This window comes from Serinus canaria, chromosome 12 (assembly GCF_022539315.1).
Source record: "Serinus canaria isolate serCan28SL12 chromosome 12, serCan2020, whole genome shotgun sequence".
NCBI lineage: Eukaryota > Metazoa > Chordata > Aves > Passeriformes > Fringillidae > Serinus > Serinus canaria.
Window position 1 is genome coordinate 15,601,934 of NC_066326.1, and position 23,969 is coordinate 15,625,902.

Below are 23,969 nucleotides of genomic sequence, written 5' to 3' on the forward strand. Positions count from 1 at the left end.
GCCCTGGAGCAGAGAAGGCTGTGTCCTGCCTGGGGCCCCACTGAGAGCAGGAGAGTACCCCAAAGAGGGTTTCCCCCAGGTGTCCTGTCCCCCAGCATGAAGGGTGCTGCTGCAGGGTGGACATGGCAGGGTGGACAACCAGGTGGCCAGCCTGGCTATGGGGCAGAGAGGGGGCTTAGCTGGGCTCAGTAGCCCCCATGCCAAAGCAGCCTTCCAGTCCCTGCCCTGTAATAACCTGCAAAGACACCCCAGCAGGGAACAGTTAATAATTAATGTGGAGCAATCAAAGGCAATTAACCATAGTAGCAGGGCCATTAATTTTCTGACAAGGAGAGGGGGCAGCTCCTGATGTGGGCAGGGGGATGATCCATTGGGCTACAGGGCTCCCTGGACGTGTGCCAGAGTCCTGTGCCCACTCTCCTCTCCATGTCTGCAGTTTTAGGCAGGTGTGGGCAGGATGGGGCTGTCGCTCCCCCAGCTCCAGCTAGTAACCAGCACCTCCAGCTGGGCTAAGGGGAGCCCATTCAATCCCAGCTCACTTGGTGTGGGCTAACAGGCTGATGAGCTATCACTGAGCCACAGCCTGCTCCTGCCGGCCCATTCCTCTCCCCATCCTCCCAGCTCATGGTTTCCAAGCCAGTTGTTACCTCATTTGGATGGGAATGCTGGCCAGGACTGAGTGCCAGCAGCCATGGCTGTGCTCAGGGGGCATTGGGCTCTCTCCACACTTTCATCTGCACCCAAGGATTTATCTCTCCATCCTGCTCGGCTTTCCCAGGAAGAGGGAAGGGGAGAAGGAGCCAAGGGCCACAGCTCAGATGCCCTGCCTGTGTTACGGTGTCCCTTTGCCATGTCCAAATGCAATGAAAAGGAGAGGGAGCTGATTGCTCAGAACCCTCCTCCCCACCCAGCACCCCCTTACCAGGGCCGCCGGCGCACGTCATAGAGGTCGATCTTGTTGGGGGCCCTCCATGGGGTGGCTGTGGGGACAAGGCAGGCAGTGAGCGAGGCAGGGCTGTCCTGAGGTGGGGGGGACAGGGCGGAGAGATGCCCAGGGGAGCTCACACCAAAGGGATCTGGCAGAGCACAGTTATATGTGTCACACCAGGCCCAGCAGGTGCTCACCCACACTGAGCAGTGGGAAGGGCCTGGGCTGCCCTTGGTCACAGCCCCTGTGTGCCACGGCCCCTCCCTGGCACGCACCGGGGTAGTAGCGGGTGACGCCGGTGGCGCTGCCGAAGACCTGCCAGAGCAGGGAGGGATCCTCCTTGCGGTTCTCGATGAAAACATCCTCCAGGGCCTGCGTCCAGTTCAGCTCGTTCAGGATGACAGTGGCTGCAGAACACAGAGACAGGGCTGGCTGGGTGGGTGGTGCTGGGGGTGGGCTGAGGAGTGATGGGGATTGCAGTGTCCCCAGGTGATGGCAGGGAGGAAGGTGATGGGAACTGGTGTGTCCCCTCTGCCCCGCCCCAGGAAGAAGCCCATGGGGGCTTTCCAGCTTCTCCTACATCCCCTCGACCCCCCCGCTTCCACATGGCTCCAACACCACCCTGCTGTCCCTTGTCCCCAGATAAATGAGCCACTCTCCAGAGCTCCCCAGAGTGCTCACTGTCCCCATCTGCCCCAGGGCAGACACAGCCATCACTGGGGACAGCTGGCCTGCCATCTCCACTCCCTTCCCAGCAAAACTCCCTGTGCAAGCCTCACTCCCTGGGGACAGTCACCGGCTGGGAAGCCCAAGGCTGGTGTCCCCACGGGCTGTGTGGAGCCTCTCAGGCCCACTCTGCATTCCCACTGGCCCTGCACCTGACACAAAAGCAATTAAGATGCCGGCAAACAGCAGTTTTAAATTATTCAGCTATTAAAGCACGAGATAAGCTGCTGGCAGCCCCAGCCTGTGATTAATCAAGGGGGGCTGGCAGAGTGCAGGGGGGGTCGTGTGGTGTGGCAGGAATGGGGCTGGCTGGCTGGCAGGGAGCTGGGATGGCACCTCCCTGTGCTCCCAGGGGGACCCCAAATGCTGTGGGAGGGAAATCCCACGATGACCTCTGATGCTGGGTTACCCCAGGACTGCAGCATGGAGGAACTAGTAGTGGGTGCCACTGCAGAAGCAAGGAGCCAGCAGCACCTTGAAACCAGGCACTGATCCTCCTGGGAGACCCTCAATGCATTTTTGGGGTGCAAGAACTCTAAGGAGCACCCCATCTCTTTGGCATTGGGCAAAACAACCCAGTGTGGTGCTGCAGGGGAGCCAGTGTGCATCTGAGCAGTAAATTTAGCTCTCCTAAGCCCTCCTCCCACACTTGTCCCTTCTGGAAACACTGTCATCACCCGTTCCAGCCTTCACTGTGGTCCCAAGGCACTGGCAGGATGTGGGTAGGTTTCCTAGGATGGATCCTGGATCCCTCTATCCCAGCATGACTGCTGAAGAATTGTCTTTCCCTCAGGCAGCCGTGCCTTCAAGCCATGATTTACTCTACCCGTATCTCCCCAGCCATTCCTCAGTGCGTGCCCACACACAGTGCTGTTATCTGGGCACTGAGGATGATTTCTTGTTTGGCTCTGACACAGGATGTGGTTTTTCCCTGGAGAAGTGGCTGCCACGCTGCTGCCTGCCTGGAGCAGCCCTGGACAGTGCTGCCAGCCTCAACTGGGCCCCGGGCTGGGCCCTGACACATCCATGATAGCCCTGGCAGCACCTACACACCCAGACCCTCGGGGCCATCAGCCACACCAGCTGCTTGTACTGAATACAACTCATATTGTCCCTGTGCCCAAACACAGCCCTTCTATTATCTCTGAGCACGAACACAGCCCCTACACCTCCCCTAGGCACGAATGTAGCCCCTGTATCATCCTTGTGAGCAAATACAGCTCCTACTCTCTCACCATGTGCAGAGTGATGAAGCTGTGTCCCTGCTTGGGATAGCTCCTGTCCCTCTCAGTCAGGGCAGAGCTGCCAGCCCCACTGGTGACATCCCTGTCTCCATCTCGTCCCTGTCCCCATCGGAGTAAGCCCAGCCCCGCCCTGCCCGTGAGCGATTGCATATTTAATTAAAAACGGCACAGTAAATAAAACACATATAGGATGTAATTTGTGTGTGTAGCGAGGGGTGACGGCGGCGGGCGTCGCCGCAGGGTTTAATCAGCGTGCCAGGCAGCGATAGCGCTTCTCCACCGGTCCCAGCGGGACCCGCTCCCGCCCACAGCTCTGCGGGGACCCGCCACGCTCGCTGCTGTCCCTGGCAGGACAGGGAGCCCCCTGCCCCCACCCCAAACCACTCTCAGCGGAGCAGCACTTGTAGACCCTTCCCTGCACCCTGGATCTCTGGAGCACCCTGGTGTGGCCGGACCTGGCCGGATCCCCGTGCCCACACACTGCCTGTGCCTGCAGCTCCTTTCCCGGCCTGGTGACAGTCCCTGCACTGTCACCCCCCACTGCCACATCCCCTCTCCAGCACCCCTCTCTGAGCAGCTGTGGGTCCTGGAGCGCGTTCCTCTCCAGCTTGCCCTGTCCCAGGGCGGCTGGGGTGATTTATGTGCCCGTGCCGGGGCTCCAGCCCGGCTGGCAAGCAGAGCTGGGGAGGAAGGAGTTATTTCACCCCGCGCAGCCCACCCGGCTCGCACGATGTGCTTCATTAGCTGCCTGCCCTGCGCTGGCTGGGTAATAAAGCTAATTGCAAATTCCTAATCCAGCGCTGCCTCCGCGGTGAAATCACCGCATCCTGCGGCTCCCAGCGCGGCCGTGCCCGTAACGAGCCGGGCACCGGGAACGCTCCGCTCGGGGCAGCTGCGTGAGCGCGGCCCCATCGCCACCCAGGAGACCTCCGCAAGTGCCACTGAAACACAGGTATGGGGACAGTCGTGCCTCGGTGGTGTGCGGCAACTGGGGACGCCCATGAGAGCAGCGTCCGGGGCTGGGCGCAGGATGCGGCCGGCGGGTGCTGGAGGATGCCCTCAGCTGGGAGCGGTCCCAGCTCGGAGCCGAGCAGCCGCTAGAGGGAAATGGAGACCGACTGTCACCATGTGCCACCGCAGCAGGGCGAGGTACCGGAGAGATCTGAGAGCTCAGGGACTGTCACAGCGCTCGGTGGGGACTGAAGCTGGTGTGGCATATCCTGTGCCATCTGCCCGTCCATCCATCCATCCATCCATCCCTGCCCACTCCCGGGCTGGCCCACCAGCCCATCCCCGTTTCTGGAGCAGCCTGTGCCCTGTGACAGCCGCAGGGGCACGGCCGCAGGGCTGACTGACCCCCCTGCAGCAGAGGCTTAATCAGCTACGGGGGGGCATCACGCTGTCCTGCAGTCACCCTTGGCTGCCTTCCTGCGGGACTGCAGCTGCTTTTTCTCCCTTTCCATGACCTCAGCCCCAAGTAGGCTGAAGACAGGCAGCATCCCTGCTTCACCCTCTGCCACTGCCCAGCCACGTCTCACTCCCTCCTACAAGCAGGTTGGTGCTGCCTCTGGAGTGGCTCCTGCACAGAGCTGCTCCATCCCTCTGAACGTCTCTGGTGCTCACTTTGAGCCTTCTCGAGCTTTGCTGGGCTCTTCTGCAGGAGGATCAGAGCCATGTAGGAAAAGCTGGGCTTTACCCTGGGCCATAATCACCACCTCTCCTTCGCTCCCCATCCCTTCCCCAATAACTCCTAATCCCCAATCTGCCTCTTTTCCCTGTGCTGAGCTCTTGAAAGTCCCTGGGGAGGGACACATTGTCACCTCGATCCTGATATGGTGACTCTGCCTTGCGTCACTACCTGTCTGTCTGGGAGCCAGTCACCAAGACCCAGTTGGGGCACCCAGAGCTGATGGTCCCTGGGGCTGCAGTGCTCCAGGCAGGAGAGGTGGATGCCCAGGCAGGCAGCAGGAATTGGAGAGGGTGAGGAGGAGCACTCACAGCCTTTGTAGATGTCCGTGGGGATCTGCACAGCAGCGTATGAATAGTTAACCTTGGTCTTGAAGTTGTCATCATCAGTGAACTCCAGCTTCAAGGAGTTGGACTTCTCCCTCTCAATCTCTTCTCCATCGGGGTCGTCCTGGGGAAGGAGCAGAGTGCATGGGGTCACCCAGGGTTCCAACCCTGCATGGATGTGGGAATACCTCCACCTGAAGCCCAACACCAAATGTTTTGTGGGGGAGACCAGCCCTGCTGGATCTCTTGTAGATTTGGCCTGCCAGGAGTGGGTGGGCATACAGGCGAACACTGGTTACCCCTTGTCTCTCCAGCTTTGGTAGCACAGCAGGTATTTAATCAGACATAGGAAAAAAAAATCAAAAAAAGGCCTTGAAAATCAATTAGCAGCAAAAGGCAACTATCAAAGAGCAAATTAAAACGGAGTGCAGCTTAGCGCTCTGTCAATAAGCAATGCAAACAATATTTAATTATGGTGGAGAGACGGCGAATTCCCCACTGCTGGTGCTGGAACACACTCCCTTACCTTCCCAGCCCTCCTCTCCATTCCCCAGCTCTGCTGCCAGCATGGCACTGAGGGTAAAATTCCTCTGGAAAGGCAGGCAGGGCTGAGCTGGTGCAGGCAGAGCAGCTGGGTGGTTGCAGACAGGGGACAGGGTGGGAGCTGGAGCACGGGGCCACGTGGGCAAGAGTGAGAATGGGGGTGGACTCCCTACAGAGCTGGAGAAATTGCCTCTGCCACCCCACCAGGAGCAAAGAAACCCTGGAAAAGGTGCTGGCTCTGAGCTGCCTATCCCTGCCACGAGCCTAGCAGCTGGGGAAGGCTGTTTGCAGCCAGCTGGGAGATGTTCAGGGTAGGAAGGAGGGAGAGGAGGATGCTGCAGCACCTGCTCTTTGTGCTCCTGGAGCTACATCCCTGCTAAAGAGGGGCAGGGACACAGAGCTGCCTGTGCCATCCCCCCACAGGCAGGGACAGGCAACAGTGCAAGCCCAAACTGGAATAGACACCTGAAGGGATGCCCCACGCTGTCTACAGCAAAGACCCACGGCACCAGGGAACACAAGGGGCAGGGGATGATCCCATCCTGCTGCTGTCTGTGGCCATTGCAAGCATCTCTCCCTCTGGCCACGCTCCCCTTAACAAAACCCAGGGAACAAAGACCTGAATTTCTCACAGGAAAAGCCATATATTTAAAGGAAAAATACGGGTTTGGGAAATAAACTATGAAGCTCATTTAACACCCATCCTGGCCCCCTCCTTGTTTCCCCTTCACAGATGACATGGAGAAACATCACCTCCCCTGCAACACCTCCAGCCAGACACTAAGGTGGTGACATTCCCATGACATTCAGAGGGGTGGCCAAACCATTCTCCACAGCTCGGGAGAGTAACAGGATTGATATGCAAGGTTTGGGTTTAGCTCCAGCCCATGGGCTGTGAGTGCACCACACTGCCCAGCCAGCCCTGGTGTGGGGGCTCCAGCTGCCCAGAAAAATGCTGATCTCAATTACAGCAGCACTAGCCAAGCAGGAGGCAGGCAGGGACTGTTCCCAACTCCCCGGAGCCACATCTCTGAGATCAAAATCCAGATTATGCTCTCAATTTCATGTAAATCTGGAGAAAAGGCAAAAAAACTGACTGCTGGAGCCCCTGCAAAGTGGTGATGCTGCAGCAGAGCCGGCACTCCAGCCACGTGCTAGGCTGTGGGTTACCTGGAGAGCAGATCTGGCCCTAAGACTGCTGTTCATGGGGCTCAGCCCTCTGGGGGGAGCACACACAATTTTCATCCCTGCAAACCTCTAGGTACCAGACAGGATACAGAGGTGCCTGCTGAAAACAGGCTTTGGGATAAAGCCGTGGCCTGAGGGCACCTGCAGCACCAAAAACTCTGCTTTGACACTAAACCCTTTTTTTCCTCAGCCCAGCAAATTCCTGGTGACAGCTCCCCATCCCTCCCCATCTCAGATCAGCAGGGCACCCTGCCACAGCTCATCCACTGCCCCTGTCACCACCAGCAGCTGGAAAATCCAACCCTCCCTCTTTCCCTCACTCTGGCATGGCTATTCCCCACTTCATGGGAGCTGGAACTACTGTATATAATTACTGCTCCTCTGTTTATCATTATTCCGTGATCTCACCCACTTCTGAGGGGCTAATTTGTATGCTGCCAGGTTTGGGGCTGTCTGGCTGCTCTCATTCATGGAGCTGTGAAGAGGCACATGTATAGATCTTGGGGACAAATACACAGCTACCTATATGTGGGGCACTTCATGCATCACTGACACCTATATGGCAAACAGACCTGCAGAAAGGGCTGATGTTATCCAAGCTATCTTTGCCCTTTATCCATAAATCTCCCAACCTCAACTGAGTTATTTCTGTTTAAGCCAGGTTGAATTTGGCCCCTGAAAGGGGTTCATTTCCAGCCACATGAAGGCAGGTGAAGCTGTCACCAGCCCAGGCAGGGAGGGGAGGATCTGGGATACAAAGAGACACCTTGGGAAGGCCGAGGGAAGAAATCCTGCATTCAATTCAAATTAGAGCAAAGCAGATGATTCAAGTTCTCCCAAATTTACATGGGTTTAACTGTGAGCATCTCGGCAGGCCCCCAGCCAGATCTTGCAGCATTCCTCATCATTACATTTCAAAAGAACTTGGAAACATCTATTTATCTGTTACAGTATGTACAACGCAACACAAATAGATGCTACAGTTTGAATATATTATTTGCTACACACCATTAGAAATCGACGCCGTGGCAATACATCAATATGATACATATTTACTGCTTCAGCAAGAAGTCATCACGCCCTGAGAGCTTTTGCCACCTCCACTGCTTTCACAGCTGGGTTGTCAGTCACATTTTCTCTTCAGTCTCCCAAAATGACAGACAGGACCAAACCCAGAGATGCCCCAACACCCAGTGAGCACCAGCAGCACCCCCCAGCAGCTTTACTGGAGGCTGCCACTCTCTGGGCAGTCACCTGCCCTCTGTACCACGCAGGTTGGTGCTGGCTGAGGAGAGCCAGCCTGCCCCTGGCACTAGGACTGCCGTGGTCCCCAGGGTGTGGAGCTCTGGTGGAGCCGGGGATGTGACCTGGCGCGGCAGCGATGCCGATCTCGTCCCCGGCAGCTCCCGCAGATGCAGCCCCCCCCCCCTCCCCGTTCATTGCTCATCTCCATGGGAACCAGCCATCACAGCTAATGATGGCTGCTTAAATGGCAGCCCCGGTGACAAACGCAAGGCTGATCCGGCCGCAGCATCCCTGCCTCTGCCGGCCTGCCCCACCCGGGCCTGATGGAGCACACCCCGAGATCAAGCACAGCCTTTTCACTCTGCCAGGGGCACCCACCCATGCTCATTCGGGAAAGGCCAGTGAAATATTCATATCATCACCCTGTGATTCTGCTAATAATGGACACAAATGCCAGCCCCCAACACATGGCTGAGAAACTCCAGGTCTGTGCAGAAGGGTCTTTCTCCCTAAATATATCAGTTTTTCCTGAAATGCAGTAATTTAATGCTGAGGAGGGAGATGATGTGTTCTCCAGCCACATTCCTGCTTTTACAGCAGCCCAGGTTATAAATAACAATCAGCCTCTCCCGCCAGCCTGCTCCCCTATCCCCCTTTGCTTTTTTTAATCTTTGCCAAAGGTACTGTTTAGAGATCTTTCTAGACCATTTATTTTTAAATTACCAGCCAGAGGAGTGAAGTTAAAAAAACAGGAAAAAAAAAAAGGCAAAAGAAAGAAACTTCTGGGGCTGATAGCTTATCGTGAGGAAATCCAAATGTCACATTAGTTGAGAAAGTTGGAAGATTAAATTTTCCAACACCCTTCATCTGCTGCTGCTGACATTTAGGGGCTTTTTTCCCTCCCCTCCTTCCCCTTTTTGCTGCATCTACTGAGCAGTGAGAGGGGTGAGCAGTGAGCAGGGTGAGCAGTGAGTGGGCAGCCCCTCCTCCCCTGCACCAGAGGGGGCTGAGGCTGGCACGGAGCCTCCCACCATCAGCCCCTTGCTTTCAGCCCTCCCCAGGACCTCAGGTGGGTGGCTGGGGGCTGGAGGGCTGCCCTTGGGGCCAGGATACCTTCACACAGCTGGGCTGTTTTCCACCTGAGTACAGGATGTCCCAGGCTCAGCTTTGACAGGCATCATCCCCTGCCACAAACACAACACAAAAGATGGAAAATGAATTTATTTCTGTGTTGTTCTGCCTATGACTCCCAACTGAGTCTGTCTGCTGATTTCAACACTTCTCCCCACATGAACCCCATGGTCCTTGCTAGCTGGGAAAGGTGAAAACTTCGCTTCTGCAAACATTCTGACAGCCTTGGGGACCCCTGGGAAAATTTTCTGATGTTCCCATTTGTTAAAAGCCACTTGGAAATCCAAAGTCTGTTTGGGAGGATAGTGGAGCTGAGGTGCAGGTAAGATGAATAAGAAGCTCATTTCCTCCTCACTGCAGCTAAAGCCCATGTAAAGCTCATGAATAAGCCCCAGTTATGGGCAGCAGCCATTGTCCATCAGCACCAACTCTGGCTCAGCTACATCCTGCTCCATTTAAATAGAAAAATTGAAGCTAAATAAAGAAAGGATGGAAAGAGCACTATTACTTTCCATTCAGACTTTCTGGTATCATCTCTCTCCTTTTTTACCTCAGCAGCATTTAATTTTTTTTCCCCCATTATTTTTGTTGCAATTAAATTTGCTGGGATTTCACTGGTAAGGAAGCAACAGCAGAAGTAGGAAGTGCCCTCCCTGCCAAACCCACACATATCTACAACAGGACACCCCCAGTTTTGCAATTTTGCTTGGTATCTCCCCAGGGCAGGACTAAAGCTGATGTGGCTGCTGACGGATTTGCAGGGCTGTTGCTCCTTGATATGTCAGCTCCTTTGGGGAAGGGAGGGATCAGGGAGCTGAGCCCTGCAGTCCCCAGGGACACTGTGCCATGCCACTGTGCACAGCCTCTCCCCAGTGCCCCTGTGCCAGGAGGGCTCCACGGGCACAGCTCCAAGGTCGAGATGCCTCCTGTTTCCCAATCCTGCCCAATGTGACCAGGATGGTGGGGTGTGACACTGAGGGCAACAGCGGGCATGGGGACATCCAGCTTCTGTCCCCTGCCCTACAGCAGTGATAGCAAAAGCCCAGCCCAGCCCAGCCTGATGGATGCATTAGTCCTGCTCCTCATCCCCTGTGCTGGGAGTTGCTCTGCTCCCCAGGCTGTCTCCTCCTGCCTCAACCGCCAGCCAGTTTTTCCTTCACTTCTATCCAAAATCCCCTTTAATGTATTTTAAGCCCATTAGCTCCATCCTCTCCAGAGCAGCCATGGCAGGATCCTCTCCTCCCTCCTTTGGTAGCTCCCCCCAGGCTGGTGAGGGGACGACAGGAGACATCCTCTGCATCCTCAGCTGTAAATGAGTGGGACCGTGGGCAGGGAGACCTGCCCAGGAGTGCAAGTGCCCCTCACTTCAGTTCCAGCATCTGCCCAACCTCCCCATCCCACCTCCCAGACCCTCCGTGGCTGCTTCCCCAGCAGAGGGCCAAGGAGCCCTCTGCTGTCACTGCCTGGGGACAATGGCACTGGCAGTTAGCCAGTAACTCTGCTTTGAAGGCATCCATCCATCTTCCTCCACTCCAGCCTGTCCCCGGCTCTGCTCTGGGGCATAGACTCCCAGGTGGGTTGAGAGGAGAGAAAGAGGTCAGTGCAGGGCATGTCACCCAAGCTGGTGGGACCCCATCGAGCCCAGATCCTCCCCTCCCTTCTGCACAGGGCCTTCTGAATGCTCTTGGGGTCACCTGAGTGCTATTTTTGGATAAGGTTATGTGGTTTGCAAGTGGTTTGCTGCCAACACCATGTTCTCTCCTGCTGCGTTACTGTCTCTCCATGACACATCTGCTGCCAGGTCTGCCTGGGGACAGGGAGCAGTCCTGGTGCACCAGCATTGGCTGGGGCTGTCCCCAAGGCTGCACCCTGCTGTGCTTGGGGCTCCTGGTCAGCTCCAAGGACTCTGCTCAACAGCCTCACACCAAAAGCATCACTGACCTGACAAGCCCCTATTTCCTAAGGATCCCACAGCACAGTGTGGGAGCTGGGTGACCTGGCAGCAAAGTGGGGTGTCCCAGGGCAGAGAGGGGTGTCCCAGGGCAGCCAGGACTGCTGGTGGAGCTCCCTGTGCCTGTGCACAGCACCTGAGTGAAGTCACCCTCAGTGTCACCACAGGGAGGAGCTGGCAAATGCGGGCTCTCCTGGGAGCACCGGGGGATGGGGGCTGCAGGCCCGTAGTTAAAGCACTGATTGCCAGAAATCACAGGATGGCTGTGCTCCGAGTAGGGCAGGGAATTAGATTCAGTCTCTAATTAAAGGTTTGCTCTTCATTTGAATTTCAGATGCCAGCTTTAATTTTAGGAACTTTTGCAGGCAGCAGAGCAACCTGCCCACCTGCCTGCTGCTGGTGGCCTGGTGCTGGTGGCCAGATGTCACCACGGCTCAGCTGGGGGGACATTGCAGCACACCAGGCACTTGCTGCCCGCTGCAGAGTCTGGTTACAGCTGTGACAAATGCTGTGCCATGACCCCTGGTACCGTGCTGGGACAGACTGGTGAGGGGCTCAGCCCTGGGCCAGGGTGGTGGCCGTGCCAGAGATGCCACAGAGACAGCACTTACATATTCAGTGTCGGCCTTGGAGTCATAGTACTCGATGTCTTCCTCCTGCAGAGAAAGGGGAGAGCTGTTAGTGCCAGTCAAGGTCAGGGATGGGAAAGGAGTCCCTCCCCCCGACTCGTCCCCTCAGCACCTCTCTCATGCTCTTGGCAGCCACCACATTGCTGGGGACTGAACCCTTCCCAGCCCATGCTGTCCTTGGGACATGTTCAGGACCTCACATCCTCCACGTGCACTCTCCCAGGACTGGCTGTGGCCTGCCATGCTTCCCTCCACTCCTGACTGCTGCTGAACCAGAGCACTGCAGGGCCAACTGCCCTATGATGGTGACACCGGTGTGACTGCAGCCTCTGCACTCTCATCAGCCTGTGCCACGTGCCCACAGCCAGGGTGCTTTGGTTCTGTTACAAACATCAGGAGCCACAGAAGAGCCAGGTTTAGGCAGCAATGGCCTAAACCCAGGTTTATGGCAGGCAATGGCCCTGCAGCCACCCAGGCCCCCTCCCTGCACTGCAGAAACAGGGAGGAAAGTGTCCTTGCTTCCACAGAGAAATGCACGTCGTTAATTTGGGGTATTTAGAACCTATTTAAGCAGAAAGGTCTGCTTGAATTCCTCTTCCCAGACTGTCAAGACGCGAGACAGCTGATAAAATTCCTGAAGAGGCAATTGGGAGAGCAGCGATGCTGTCACAACAGCATTCCGCGTACCAGGAGAAAGGGTAATTAAAGGGCACTCAGAGACTCTTCCCAGCGTGCCGGGACCGAGTGTGATGCCGGCACACGGGCAGCGCCCTGGTGCTGACACGTCTGCCAGTCAATCACTACCAGCAGCCAACCAGCCCTCCCGGCACGGGCAGAGCTCTGGGGTGATCATTGCTGCTATTATCGAACGAGGAGAGCGGTCCGGCCCCGAGCAGAAACACGACCAAAGCCTCGATGGCACTGACTGCACCCCTGTCCTGCCTGCCCTGCTCTGGACAGCTCCGGACACAGCCCTGTGCCAGGCACGGTGGCACTGTGACATCCATCCCAGCCTGGAGAAAGGGACCAGTGGAGGCAAGCAGCTCTCCGGGCAGCACCACCCGGTCCCACCGAGGGCTGGCAGTCACCACCCCTCACCGGGATCACCCTCTTAGCCACAAAATTGCTCGCCAGGGTGGTTTGCAGTGGCTTCTCCCGGCTTCCCAAGAGGTGGGAAAGCCCTGAAGCTGATCTGGGGGACACCAACAGCAGGGGACCCCGGCAGGCTGTGCAGCCGGTGTCTCCTCGGGATGGGGATTGCAAAGGGCAGTTCCAGCAGCTTCCTGAGCAGAGGAAGATTCGCTCAGAGGAAGATTCGCCCGTCGCTTCTGCGGGCTCTGCGGCTCGCAGAGATTGCGATAAGGCAGCACAGGGAGGGGAAAGTAAAAAAAAAATAAAATAGACGCAGCATCTTCCAATTTCTGCTATTAAAAAGCCCAGTCATTAAGGGAACACACTTATTAATTATCTGTGATTTGTTGTGAAATGCTGTGGGGTTTACAACAACAAGAAAGGAAAAAAAGGAATTAATTTCCCTTCAGCTGGCCTTGCCGTGCCTCTGCCGGCCCCACGGCCGCCCCTGGCCCTCGCCGGCACCGCCGTCTCCCCGGGTCCGCGGCCATCTGCACTTCCTAATTAAAGGAACCCCCGGGAGACCCGGAACACAAACGAGCTAATTTCATGTTTAATGATCTTTAATCAGGAGTGAGTGTGACTAACAACGGCCATCCAGAAGGTGCTTTGTTATTCATTTTATTTGCCATTGGCTTCTCCGAAAAGCTCGGTTCCCCTCCCAGCAGAGGCCCCGCTCCCGCAGTGCAGAGGGCACGAGGTGAGGATGCTCGGCCAGGAGAGCGGGTCCCTGGTCCTGCTTTCCCCGCTCCAGCGCTCCCACGGCAAGGGCACGGCACAGGGAGCAGAGATCCTGTAAGGACGTCCCTCCCACCGATTCCCCCGGGGATCACAGAGCCCTTGCCATGCCGTCTTTCAAGTCCTGACAACCCCAGGAGCAGCTGGTGAGATCTCAGCCCCACTCAGGCTGTGGCTGAGGTTTCCACATGTGAGACAGCACGTGTGGGACAGCCAGCACCAGCGTGGCCCTGGCCCTGAGATGTGCCCTGATGGCAGGCTCCAAAATCTTTGCCCAGCGGGGGGGCTGGGGGTTTTTCATGGGGTCCAAGGGAGACTGGGGGAGCTGGCAGGGCATCTGTGTCCTGGCCACTTGGAAGCCTGTGTCTATTCCAGGAAGGAGGGAGAGAGCCCTCAGAGATGCTCTGAAAAGATGCCATGAATGTTCAAAGAGGCAACAAGGGGTCCTACAATTTCTGCTCCCTAACATTTTTTTTAAACCACATTTGCCTTCTTCACATAATCCTCTCCTCCTCTGGTCCATGTTAGACTCAGCAACAGGTCTGTGTAAATAGCACTGGTATTTCTAAAGCCTTTCAGAATAAATACCAATAAAGAAAACAAGGGGGTGAAGACGTCAAGGGATTTCGAGGCAAAATATTGTCCCTGTCTCTTGCAACTGAGCCTGCAGGAAGCACAGGCTGGTTCCCACTGCAGGGGAGGCTGACAGGGAGGAGCTGCTGCTCCATGATGTGTTAACCACTGCCCATTTTCTTGTACCTGAATTGCCAAGTGCCACCTGCACAATGGCACTGCCTGGCTGTGTCGCTGGTGGGTAGTGTGGGGTTATTTCAGCTCCTAAAGTGCAACACTCTGGGAGATCAGTGCAATCCCAGACTGATCTGCAACTGTCCCTGCAGCCATGGCCCAGGCTTCTCCAGCAAGGCCACCAAGGAACCACCACAGCTGCACCAAACCCTTGTGGTTCAGTGTCACTGGGCAGCCCCTGGCCAAGGTGTGACCCAGGTGGGACCTCCTGGAGGTGGCCCCAGGGATGCTGCATGCCAGAGTCTCCCCAGGGACCCTGGCTCCTTCCTCACCTCCTTGAGCCCTCCCCAGGTGGTCTGTGCTCCACACCTTCACTGTTTTCACAACAAAACACCAAGCAAAAAGCTGATTATAAATCCAGGCTGTGAGCTTCTGGAGAGCTGCGAGCTGGAGCCTTGCCAGTGGCACAAGGGAGGACCCTGCTCTGGCACTGGTGCTCCCCTGACACACACCAGCAGAACAGGTAGGAGACGGAGCCCAGGACAAGGAGGGGCACACAGGTGCCTCAGGTGGGTGGTGAGGGGCACTCCTCCTCACAAACCCTGACACAGCCCTCTACAAGCATCCAAATAGATATTTTTTTCCTAAAACAATTATAGCAATTAAAAATAATGCTGAAAAGGTCAGTGCTCTTTTATCTCGCTGCAGCCTGGAGAGGTCTGGATGGAGAGGTGCTGGCCCAAGCCTCCAAGTCAGTGACCTAACGAGGTGGCAATCAAACTATATCACACACAGAGCTGCCACCACCCTGAAAAACCTCCAAGGAGCTGTTGGTGGCACATCAGCTCCCTGCTCCAGCCACCCAGCTGGAGCACACAGCTGGACACAGGGACACTGCAGGAGGGCTATGGCTCGCTCTCCCTTGTAGAGCTTTCCTGTAAAATCACCTAATCTGGCTAATCCTTTTCCCGAGGACCTGTAGGATCTGTAGTACTCCACAGGATTGCTCACTGTCTTCTTGTAAGGGTCACCCTGCTAATCACATGCCCTGGGGATGCTGCAGCTCCCTGGGGCAGTTGTGCAGGCAGATCCTGCTGCAGCACATTGATTTCGGTCCCTCTCAGCCTCTGGCTGTGGGTTTCATTTCTCTGAGCAGCACAGGTGACCCCTGTGGTCAGCAAATCTCTTTCAAGATTTAATTGGCTCTGGAAGAGCCAAATCCTGCAGCAGTTTGCCTTCAGGCAGTTAGGAGGAACTCAGAGGGTGGTGAGGAAGAAAAGAGGGATCCCAAGCTGGCGCCTGCCTGTTTTCCACTCACTGGATGGAGCTGCTGGCAGGACCAGCATCCCAGGGCACAAGCCAAGTGACCAGAGCTGTGCCTGGTCAGACCTGTGGGCAATTCAGTGGGTGGGGAGAGCAAGCAGGAGCTGAGTTGCCCTGTTTGGGCACTGGGGCCACTGCTCATGAGCTCACCTTTCCTCTGCCATCAGCACTTAGAGAGGTCAGTGAGTATTTAGATATTTCTTCATGTCCCTGAACTGTTAAGCACACAGAAATAGCAACAGCTTTTGCTTATAGTTGCACCTTTCATATAGCAGACATCCTGCAGCACATCACAGAGCTCCTGCAGCCTCACACCTGTGCTAGGAGGTGGAGCAGCAGGAGCAGAGCATGAGCAGGGACACACACATCCCCACCACAGTATCACCCTGCCAAGCCCTCCTGGGCCACGAGGAGTGCCATGGCTGTTGCTGGGGACTGGTGTGTGCTGTTCAGTTGGTCCTGGCTGGCAGCTGGGGCTGCAGCTCTCAGCAGGTGAGTGCTCAGCCTGAGGTATCTGAGCCCTGCCATGGGCACAGCAGCCTCCTGGCTGGGGAATAACAAAGCAAAGAAGGTGTTCCTGCTACACCTGCTGTGAGCTGATGTGAGGGCCACAGCCAGGAACAGGCTCCAGAGGGGATGGATGAATTCCTGGGAGAAATTCCTACCTGCAAGCACAGCCACACATGGCTGTGGCTGGTAGGGGCTGAACCTTTATTTCCACTGGCTAGAGCTATTCTTGTCCATATGCACCACGATGAATCCTTTCTTAGTCCCCAGAAGAGGACAATATTCATGGTTAGCCCCAGCCACCACAGGCTCCTGGACAGACCAAGAAGGGGTCTGGTGAGGCCCATCCTTCTCCTGCAGCGCTGTGAATTCCCTGCATCCCATCCACCACCAGGGGCTGTACGCATTACCCAGCGCAGGTGGAAACAGTCATCATAATCTGCCTTGGCATCTTTTTTTTAAAAGCAATTTCCTCCCTCTGCCTCTCTGACAGAGCCGGGGAAATATTTAAGTGACCTGTCAACAGTTTTTTCATCTCCCCAAGAAGATGTTTTATCTGATCACACCTCACCAGCTATTCTTCTTTACATGGCATCTCCTGTCTGTCCTGCTCCCCTGAGGCTGCCTCGAACCAGGTGTGGCTGCTGCTCCCCTCCACTGCACCCAGGTGCTACAGGGATGCCAACACACACAGAGAGGCTGTTGGAGAGCCCCTGCCCTTCCAGGGGTGGGATGGGATGGGATGGGATGGGATGGGAAAGCAGCACTGACAGGAAAGCCAGCAACCCCTACACCAAACCATCATTGTCATGGAGAAGCCATGGATGGCCCAGTGGTCTTGCAGAGTGGAGAGTTGGGCAAGCCCCCTCAAGCCCCATCTTTGGTTTTCACAAGGGAACAGCACCAACACAGGGGTTTTGTGAATGATTTTCTTGTTCTGCTTTTCGGCCAGACCGGCGCTACAGGAGCAAGGTTGGTGCTATAGCACAGTAATTCTCAGAGCGTAATGAAAGCTGACATTATATCAAACACAATAAAGACTCTCAGCTGATGGAGATCATTCCTGAACACACAAACCCATTAAACTGAAAAAAAAATATCAATTCTACACACTCGCCAGCCAAAAGAAAATGTGATTTGTTATCTAAAAGGGGGTTATAAACACAGCTTCAATGCACTTTCTGTGCTGTAATGAAAACTGGGTTTGAAATGGCAAGACGACTGCAAATTAGAGTATTTGATTTTATTTTCTAACTTTTTAGGTAAACCTTCTACAAGGGCAAGTGCAAGGTTACGGTGACAATCTTTCTGTTCTCAGCCGATAAGTAGGATCTGTAATTAAAGCAGGAGAAAAATGAAAGGAGGATAAGGAACTGGCGTTCGCCCTTCTGGTGCTGCTTTGAACACAAAGCCCTGCCTGCATGGCTGTGCCCAGCCCATGGGAGCAGCTGCTGGAGCCCACGTGTGGCATGGCATGGCACAGCATGGCATGGCATGGCACAGCTGCTGCTCCCCTGCAGACACATACCCAGCACAGAGCTGGGTGGAGCAGCAGGATGGGGCAGGATCCTGCACCTGGAGGCATGTAGCCCCATTTCACAGAGAAAAGAAAGGCACAATTTCCCAAGGATATTTTCTGGGAATGGCAGTGAGGAACCTCAGAGAAAGAGAAAACAATTCTTATCTCATTCTCTGCTCCTGTGTTGTGCCAAAGCAGAATGCAATATGGAGATTGTTTACCCAAAGTGATGGTGTTTTGTTTCCTTGGCCTATCAGGGCCAAGCGTGTGTCCAGACTGTCAGTCAGCAGACAGTCACAAGGTTTTGTTCAGTGGAGTTGAGTGCTTGTGCAGACTCAGTTTACATGTAGTGTAATATAGAATAATATAGTATAATAATTAATTAGCCTTCTGATATCAAAGGAGTCCTCCTTGTCATTCTTCCCTTCGTTGGGGTTGTCTTGCTTTTCCTACAGAGGGGTGCAGCTCCCAGGGCTGTGTGGCCGTGGCTAGGTACCCAGCCATGCTGCATGTATCCCTGCTTTATCCTGCACCTTTCCTGGGCAGTCAGGAGCACAGTGCCTGTTATTGCTCCTGTCCATCCCCATTTGGCAAACAGCAATCCCCTTTTCCCTGGAGTTTTGTTTCTAATGGAGCTTGAAATTATCTGGACTTTGTTATTCCTCATGTGCTTGCAGGCAGGGGTTACAGATGGAGGCAGCAGCATGGGGCTGTCCAGCACTTGTGATCCCCCTGCCACCCCCACAAATGTCACCACTCCCCAAAACCACTCAGTGGTTAAACCCTGTCCCCAGCAGCTCCTACATCCACAGCTCAATGTAAGGCTATTTTTCTTTTCCAAGGAAAAAGGGCCTGCTGGGCTCTGACCCTTCAAAGGGCCCTTTCCAACATCAAAAGATGGGGAGAGGTGGGAGGCAGAGGGGCAGCAGGCAGAGGAAGAGGGGAGCTTCCCAGTATAGTGATGGAAAATGCAGTGAGGAAGGAGACTGGGAGAAAAACAACAGTAATAAACATTTTATGAAGCAGAAAATGGCTTATAAAGAAGTCAACTTTTAAAGGCAATTTATGTAATCCTGCCAAGCACACATAAACGAGGGGATGGATCTCTGCAGCACTGGAGTGTCCCCTAAAGGCACAAATAGCTCTGGCAGCCCCAGCACACCTACACATGGCGATGATGATGATGATGATGGTGATGTTGGCCTGGGATGCATTCTCTGGCTGGCAGTGCAGATCTGCACCTCTGAGAGCACCCCCCAGGTCAGCATGGCCCCCACTCCCACAGACTATGTGAGTGTGGGACACCTGAGACCCTGCTGATGCTGCTGGGATGGGGCTGAAGGTCTGGAAAAGAACCCAAGGAAAACTCAGGAGGAAAGCAGAGCACCCAAATGGAAAAGAGCTGGAGAACATGGCTGGGATGTCTGTCAGGCCACACAGCAGCTTGTCAGCGAGGATGGATAAAAAGGATGGCAGCAAAAAACACAGCATGACCTTTCAGCATTTTTGTACTACTTCTGCTTCTACTTCTGCAGGCGCCTTGCACAAGCAGGGCAGCAAGCAGAGGATGGAAACCTGAAAACTACATTGCAGGGTGGGCTGGAGTCCTGGCACCTCTGTTTGCTGCTAGGGTGGTCAGCACAGGGCAGGCTCAGAACCACTGCCACAGCCAGAACTGGGGACATCCAGAGCAGGGGGCCAGTCCTGATGTGCCCTGAAGGACAAACCCTCATGGGTCTGCATGGAGTGGAGCCAGACTATCCCAGTGGATCCCGTAATGGAAGCCTGTAGGCCAGAAAATTCTCACTGGGAAAACAGGTAGGCCAGGCCATTGCAAATGGGGAATTTTCTGTGGTTTCCTTCCATACCAGTGCCAGGTGGTTGCCATGTCCCTTGGTGGGAGCCCACTCTGGCAACAGGAACCAGCTCTCACCTTTCCAGAGCTCTACCAGCCTTCTCCAGTGGGTGAATGCACATCCCTGAAAGACCCTCACAGTGCAGGCAGGGAAGGGCACAATCTCTCCCCACAGCCTGCCCACATCCCTGCCCACCATGCTACTCTGAGCTGCCACCCAGCCCTGGAGTAAAACAAGCTTGAGGGTACTCATGAGGGTGCTCAGAATATGGGTGACCTTGGGGCCAAGGCTACTTTTGACCAAGGAAAATGGCCCCATATCCAGAACTGATCTGGGGACACAGCCCCAGCTTGGCACAACTGGTAGACATGAGGGTGGACGAGCACAAGGAACAGGGATGAAGCAGGACAGGACAAAGGGATTGTTTAGGGAACAGGGAGGCACTTTGCAAAGCCTCCTGAGGAGGGAGGCTGACCTCAGCTCCAGAAAGGCCAGCTTGGCTAGCATGTAGCTGGAAAAAAGCAAGGAAACCAGAAAACAGCAAGGAGAAAGGAACTTTCCCCGTAGAGACAGCTCGTGAGTGATGGCTGGCAGCAGCTCCCAGCCGCTCAGGCTCTTGCTCCTGCTTCATTTTCCCTGGACTTCCATAGCAACCCATCTGCAGTGAGGTTTAATGGGGCTGCCATTAGCACTAATGCAGCGCAAACACTCAGCATCTGCCGGCGCCTTTGGATGGAAACACAAAAATAACCGCGCTCGCCGCAATCTGTCACCGACTCCGGCGCGGGGTGAGGACGCGACACGCTGGGAGAGGAGGGGAGAGCTGCAGCCTGCAGGAACGAGCTGCTGGGTGGGAAGGGAGGAGAGGAGGAGCTGGGATGCTGTGCTGCCTCTTCCCTGCCTGCTGCGGGGGCAGCTGCAGAGCCAGGGTGAGCGGTGCTGGCTCACGGCTCTGACCCTGCCCGGCCATCTCGAGGATAAAGGGCAGGAAAAGGAAGCTCAGCCCCGGCAATGAGACGTACAAAGACCCTTCATCCCTCTGCTCTGCTCAGGAGCTGGGGCTGTTGCAGGCAGGACTGAGGCAGGCAGGGCTGATGCCCAGCACCCTGGGGGCTGTGCACAGAGCTGGACCAGTCCATCAAGTGTCCCAGCCAGGCCTGGGCTGTCCTGATAAAGCTGCGCCGAGCTCTGTGGTGACGCATCACTGCACATTGTTTCTGGGTGACTCGCTCCTAATTACCTTGATTAAGTGGTTGCAAACAGTGCTATTAAAAATATTTTTTTTCTATGAAAGTGGATTTCTGAAAGGTTTGTGCTGTGAATGGCAATATGAGCCAAGAGCTTCCCAGCACTACAGCCTTTCCCAGTGTGTTTTGTGTCCTGCTGTTATTCCCCTGGCAGTGGAAGGCAGCCAGGTCTGGTTGGAGAAGGAGCTCTTTGGGGCTGCAAAGAGCCCCTGCAGCAGGAGCCCATCCCTGCATTCCAGAGGATGAGCAGAAGCCCCGAGCACTGCCATGAAATGCAGTGACTTCGTGCCACCTCTGCCCGCTCTGCACATGTCCCGGTCACAAGGCATCCAACCCTGGGTGCCAGCCCAGCATAGGGTGCACAGGACAACTACAGTGTCCCTGGGGTACCCACAGTCAAGCTCCAGGTGCTGCTCAGGGATGTCTCCTGACCCTGGAGGACACGTGAGACTGGGTCAACACTAGGGATGAAGATGCCCAAAGGTCACCCTGCACTTCAAGCTTTCCTTGGGAGCCCTAAACCAAGGTCCTGGTGGGGCACCAGCACTGGCATCAGCAGGTGCTTGCACCAAATCTCATTATCCTCCTCACCTCTTGGGAAGAGTTACAGCAATTCACCAGAGCTTTCATGCAGACAGGGAGACCACTATGAGTTCATCCTGCTCCTTGGGTGCCCGTGGGACACAGAATCAGCCACCAGCCTCCACCCCACGCTGGCCACACGGCAAATGAAAGCCAAGCAGGTCAACCCCTTGCCTTCTCTTTTGCTCCTCCCACCTCTTCCTCTCCCCCCAGCGAACCCTGGTGACCATCACCTACGGCAGGAAGGTCTGTGTGAGCAGCAGCAGCTCAGACTGTGAAATACCCCCCAAAATACAGCAGCCTGGCCTGGCAGTGGGGCTATCCCCAGGCTGTCCCCTCAGAGGATGCAGGAGGTTCCTCAGAGCTGGGCAGGATGCTGCCCTAGCCAAGGGGAAGGGGCTGGGTGGCTCAGGAGTATTTTTTTATTGCAGACTCCATTTGCACTGGGAGAAAAACAATCTTTCCTTCGTTTTGTATTATGGTTATAATTTGAGAGCATTTCCAGACAGAATCCTTCAGGTTCCTGCTGAGTGCTATCACGGCCAGAATTACAAAGTCAAATGCAATCATTAAACCCGCGTCTTCCCTCTCCCAGTCCAGATTGCTCCTTCCCCAGGAGCAGCCCCCACCGCAACTGCTGGCATGTGCCACAGATGAGCCACCGCTGCTGTCACCCCGTGCCAGCCCCCCCAGCACCAAACCCAGCGGCTGCCAGAGCTGGGAGAGCAGGATCTCCTCGGCCCCCACCCCTCATTGCTGAGCTGTCACTTCGACCTTCACCTCCTGCCTTCTGCTCGCGGTGTGTGCGGGCTGAGCGAGGCTGCAAACGAGCTCGAAATCACTTCATTTGCTCTCATTAGCCTGGCAGGCGGTGGGGCTGGGGCGGGCGAGCGCGGCACAGCCAGCGGCGGCTCCCGGCGGGGACACGAACGTGGGCAGGGAGGGAGGGCACAGTGACAGCAGTGGCACAGAGGGCAGGGCTGGGGCGGCTGGGGGGCCGTGGAGCCTTACCCGGATGTTGTCCTGCCAGTGGTGAGCCTTCTGGAATTTCTCCGCCGCGTTGGCAAGTCTCTGCAAAACAAGTGGGAGAGGAGAAATGAGCCCGGGGGAAGCAAGAGCAGCCAGGCATTGCCCACTCCAGCCCAGGTGCCACCCCAGTACCCACACTGGGGGTCCCTGCAGCACCCTGCCACCCCGCTGCTGCACGGGCAAGGGTGCAGGAGGAGGCACTGTGGGCACCCTGGAAGGGTGTTCCAGGGACAGGGAGCCAGTTTTTCCTGCTTGCTCCTGCCCTTCCTGGGGCAAGCCGTATCTCTAGAGGAGTCGCTGCCACTTGAACTCAGCAGGGCTGAGGCACTGCAGCTCGGCAGCTGGAGCCGGGCAGGCTCTTGTTGCACAGGGCAAGGGCTGAACCCAGCTCTCTGTACTGACAGCCCCCAGCTCTGTGCAAAGCAGGGCAGACTCTTCAAAAATGCCTCAAAGCCCCCTCAAAATGCCCCAGTGCTGGGGCCCAGAGGTGCAATGTGCTGCCAACCCAGATTGAACCCCTTTATACACCCATGGCCACACTGGGGTAACCAGAGAAAGCAGGATTTTCCAGATGCAGGATGGGGCAGTGATGCTCAGCACCAGGCACGCTCACGGGATGCTCAGCCATGAGACCCCTCACCAGCACAGAGGGTGCTGCAGGGCAGGGCTGGAGACTGGGCAGCCCCTGGGCAGTACTTCCAGGTATTGCAGTGCCTGGAAGAAGCTGCAATCTGGCCTTTTGTGGAATCAAAGAGGATAGACAGGGTGAGAGCTCTAGGCTTTCTACAGGATCCTATTGGAATCACTAAGAAAATAAAGCCAAGAGCAAAACGAGCACGTTTCACTTCACCCTCGACCAGCCCCAGGCAATCTGGTTTGTGGGCAGCTGCCTGGGGAGCTGCCAGCCAGGGCTGCACAACCTGATCAGCACCAAAACCCAGCGGGAGGCAGCCCTGAGCCAGCCCACAGAGCCCAGGGCCACCCAGATCCCTGGGTGCTGGACACTCACTGCTAACAGGGATTACTGCTGCATGGGGAGAGAGGGGAGCCCGGGCTGCTTTCACACACTGAACTGGCTGGGAGGGGGAAGGAGCACTGATAGTGGGGGGACATCTTGGGTGAAATAGCAACCCCAAATCACTGCCTGGGCAGCACCACAGAGAGATTCACATAACCAGCTGAAGATTCCCAGTGCTACACACATGACTTCCACACCATGAATCACAAATCCCAGGATAAAAAAGCATTCCTTTGCTCATCAGGGATGTGGCAGGCTGCTGGGAGCCCACAGGGTAGCAGTGATGCCCAGTGATATCCCGGGGAAATTATTTCCCCAGGGCCTGAACAGCTCTAAGAGCACACACACATATGAGCCCGGGGCACAGCCACAGGTCACAGCTGCTGTCCCCACTGTCACCAGCTTCTCCAGCACTCCCATCAGCACACAGGGGTGCAAAATGTCTCAGCCCTTCCAAATGGACGCTGAGGGGAAATGAAGTCCCCAGGTGCCACAGTGCCCCACCGGCCATGCAGGAGAGTGGCAGGCCCAGCCCTGGCAGGGTGGCTTGAGCAGGGCTGTGGCAGCAGATGCTGTATTTCTGTGAGCATGGCAAAGCACAGGCACTCGAAAGTAAGGTGAAAGAAATCACAGATCTGGCCCTCCCCAGCCTGAAAATGCAGCTTGTTCTTATC

General features: G+C 55.7%; 1 protein-coding gene across 3 annotated transcripts in view; it reads right to left on the minus strand.

Moving 5' to 3' along the window:
• The window catches only part of CACNA2D2 (calcium voltage-gated channel auxiliary subunit alpha2delta 2), a 211,223-nt gene that overhangs the window by 19,828 nt on the left and 167,426 nt on the right, over positions 1–23,969 (minus strand). For all 3 annotated transcript variants that reach the window (XR_007778670.1, XR_007778671.1, XM_050979402.1), the window contains exons 4-8: positions 22,260–22,319; positions 11,581–11,625; positions 4,897–5,035; positions 1,204–1,335; positions 923–980 (exon numbers count right to left, since the gene is read on the minus strand). Coding sequence is in view for 1 of the 3 variants with exons in the window: in XM_050979402.1 (XP_050835359.1) it covers positions 923–980; positions 1,204–1,335; positions 4,897–5,035; positions 11,581–11,625; positions 22,260–22,319 (434 nt within the window). In the remaining 2 variants the exon portion in view is untranslated. The remainder of the gene's footprint in view (positions 1–922; positions 981–1,203; positions 1,336–4,896; positions 5,036–11,580; positions 11,626–22,259; positions 22,320–23,969) is intronic.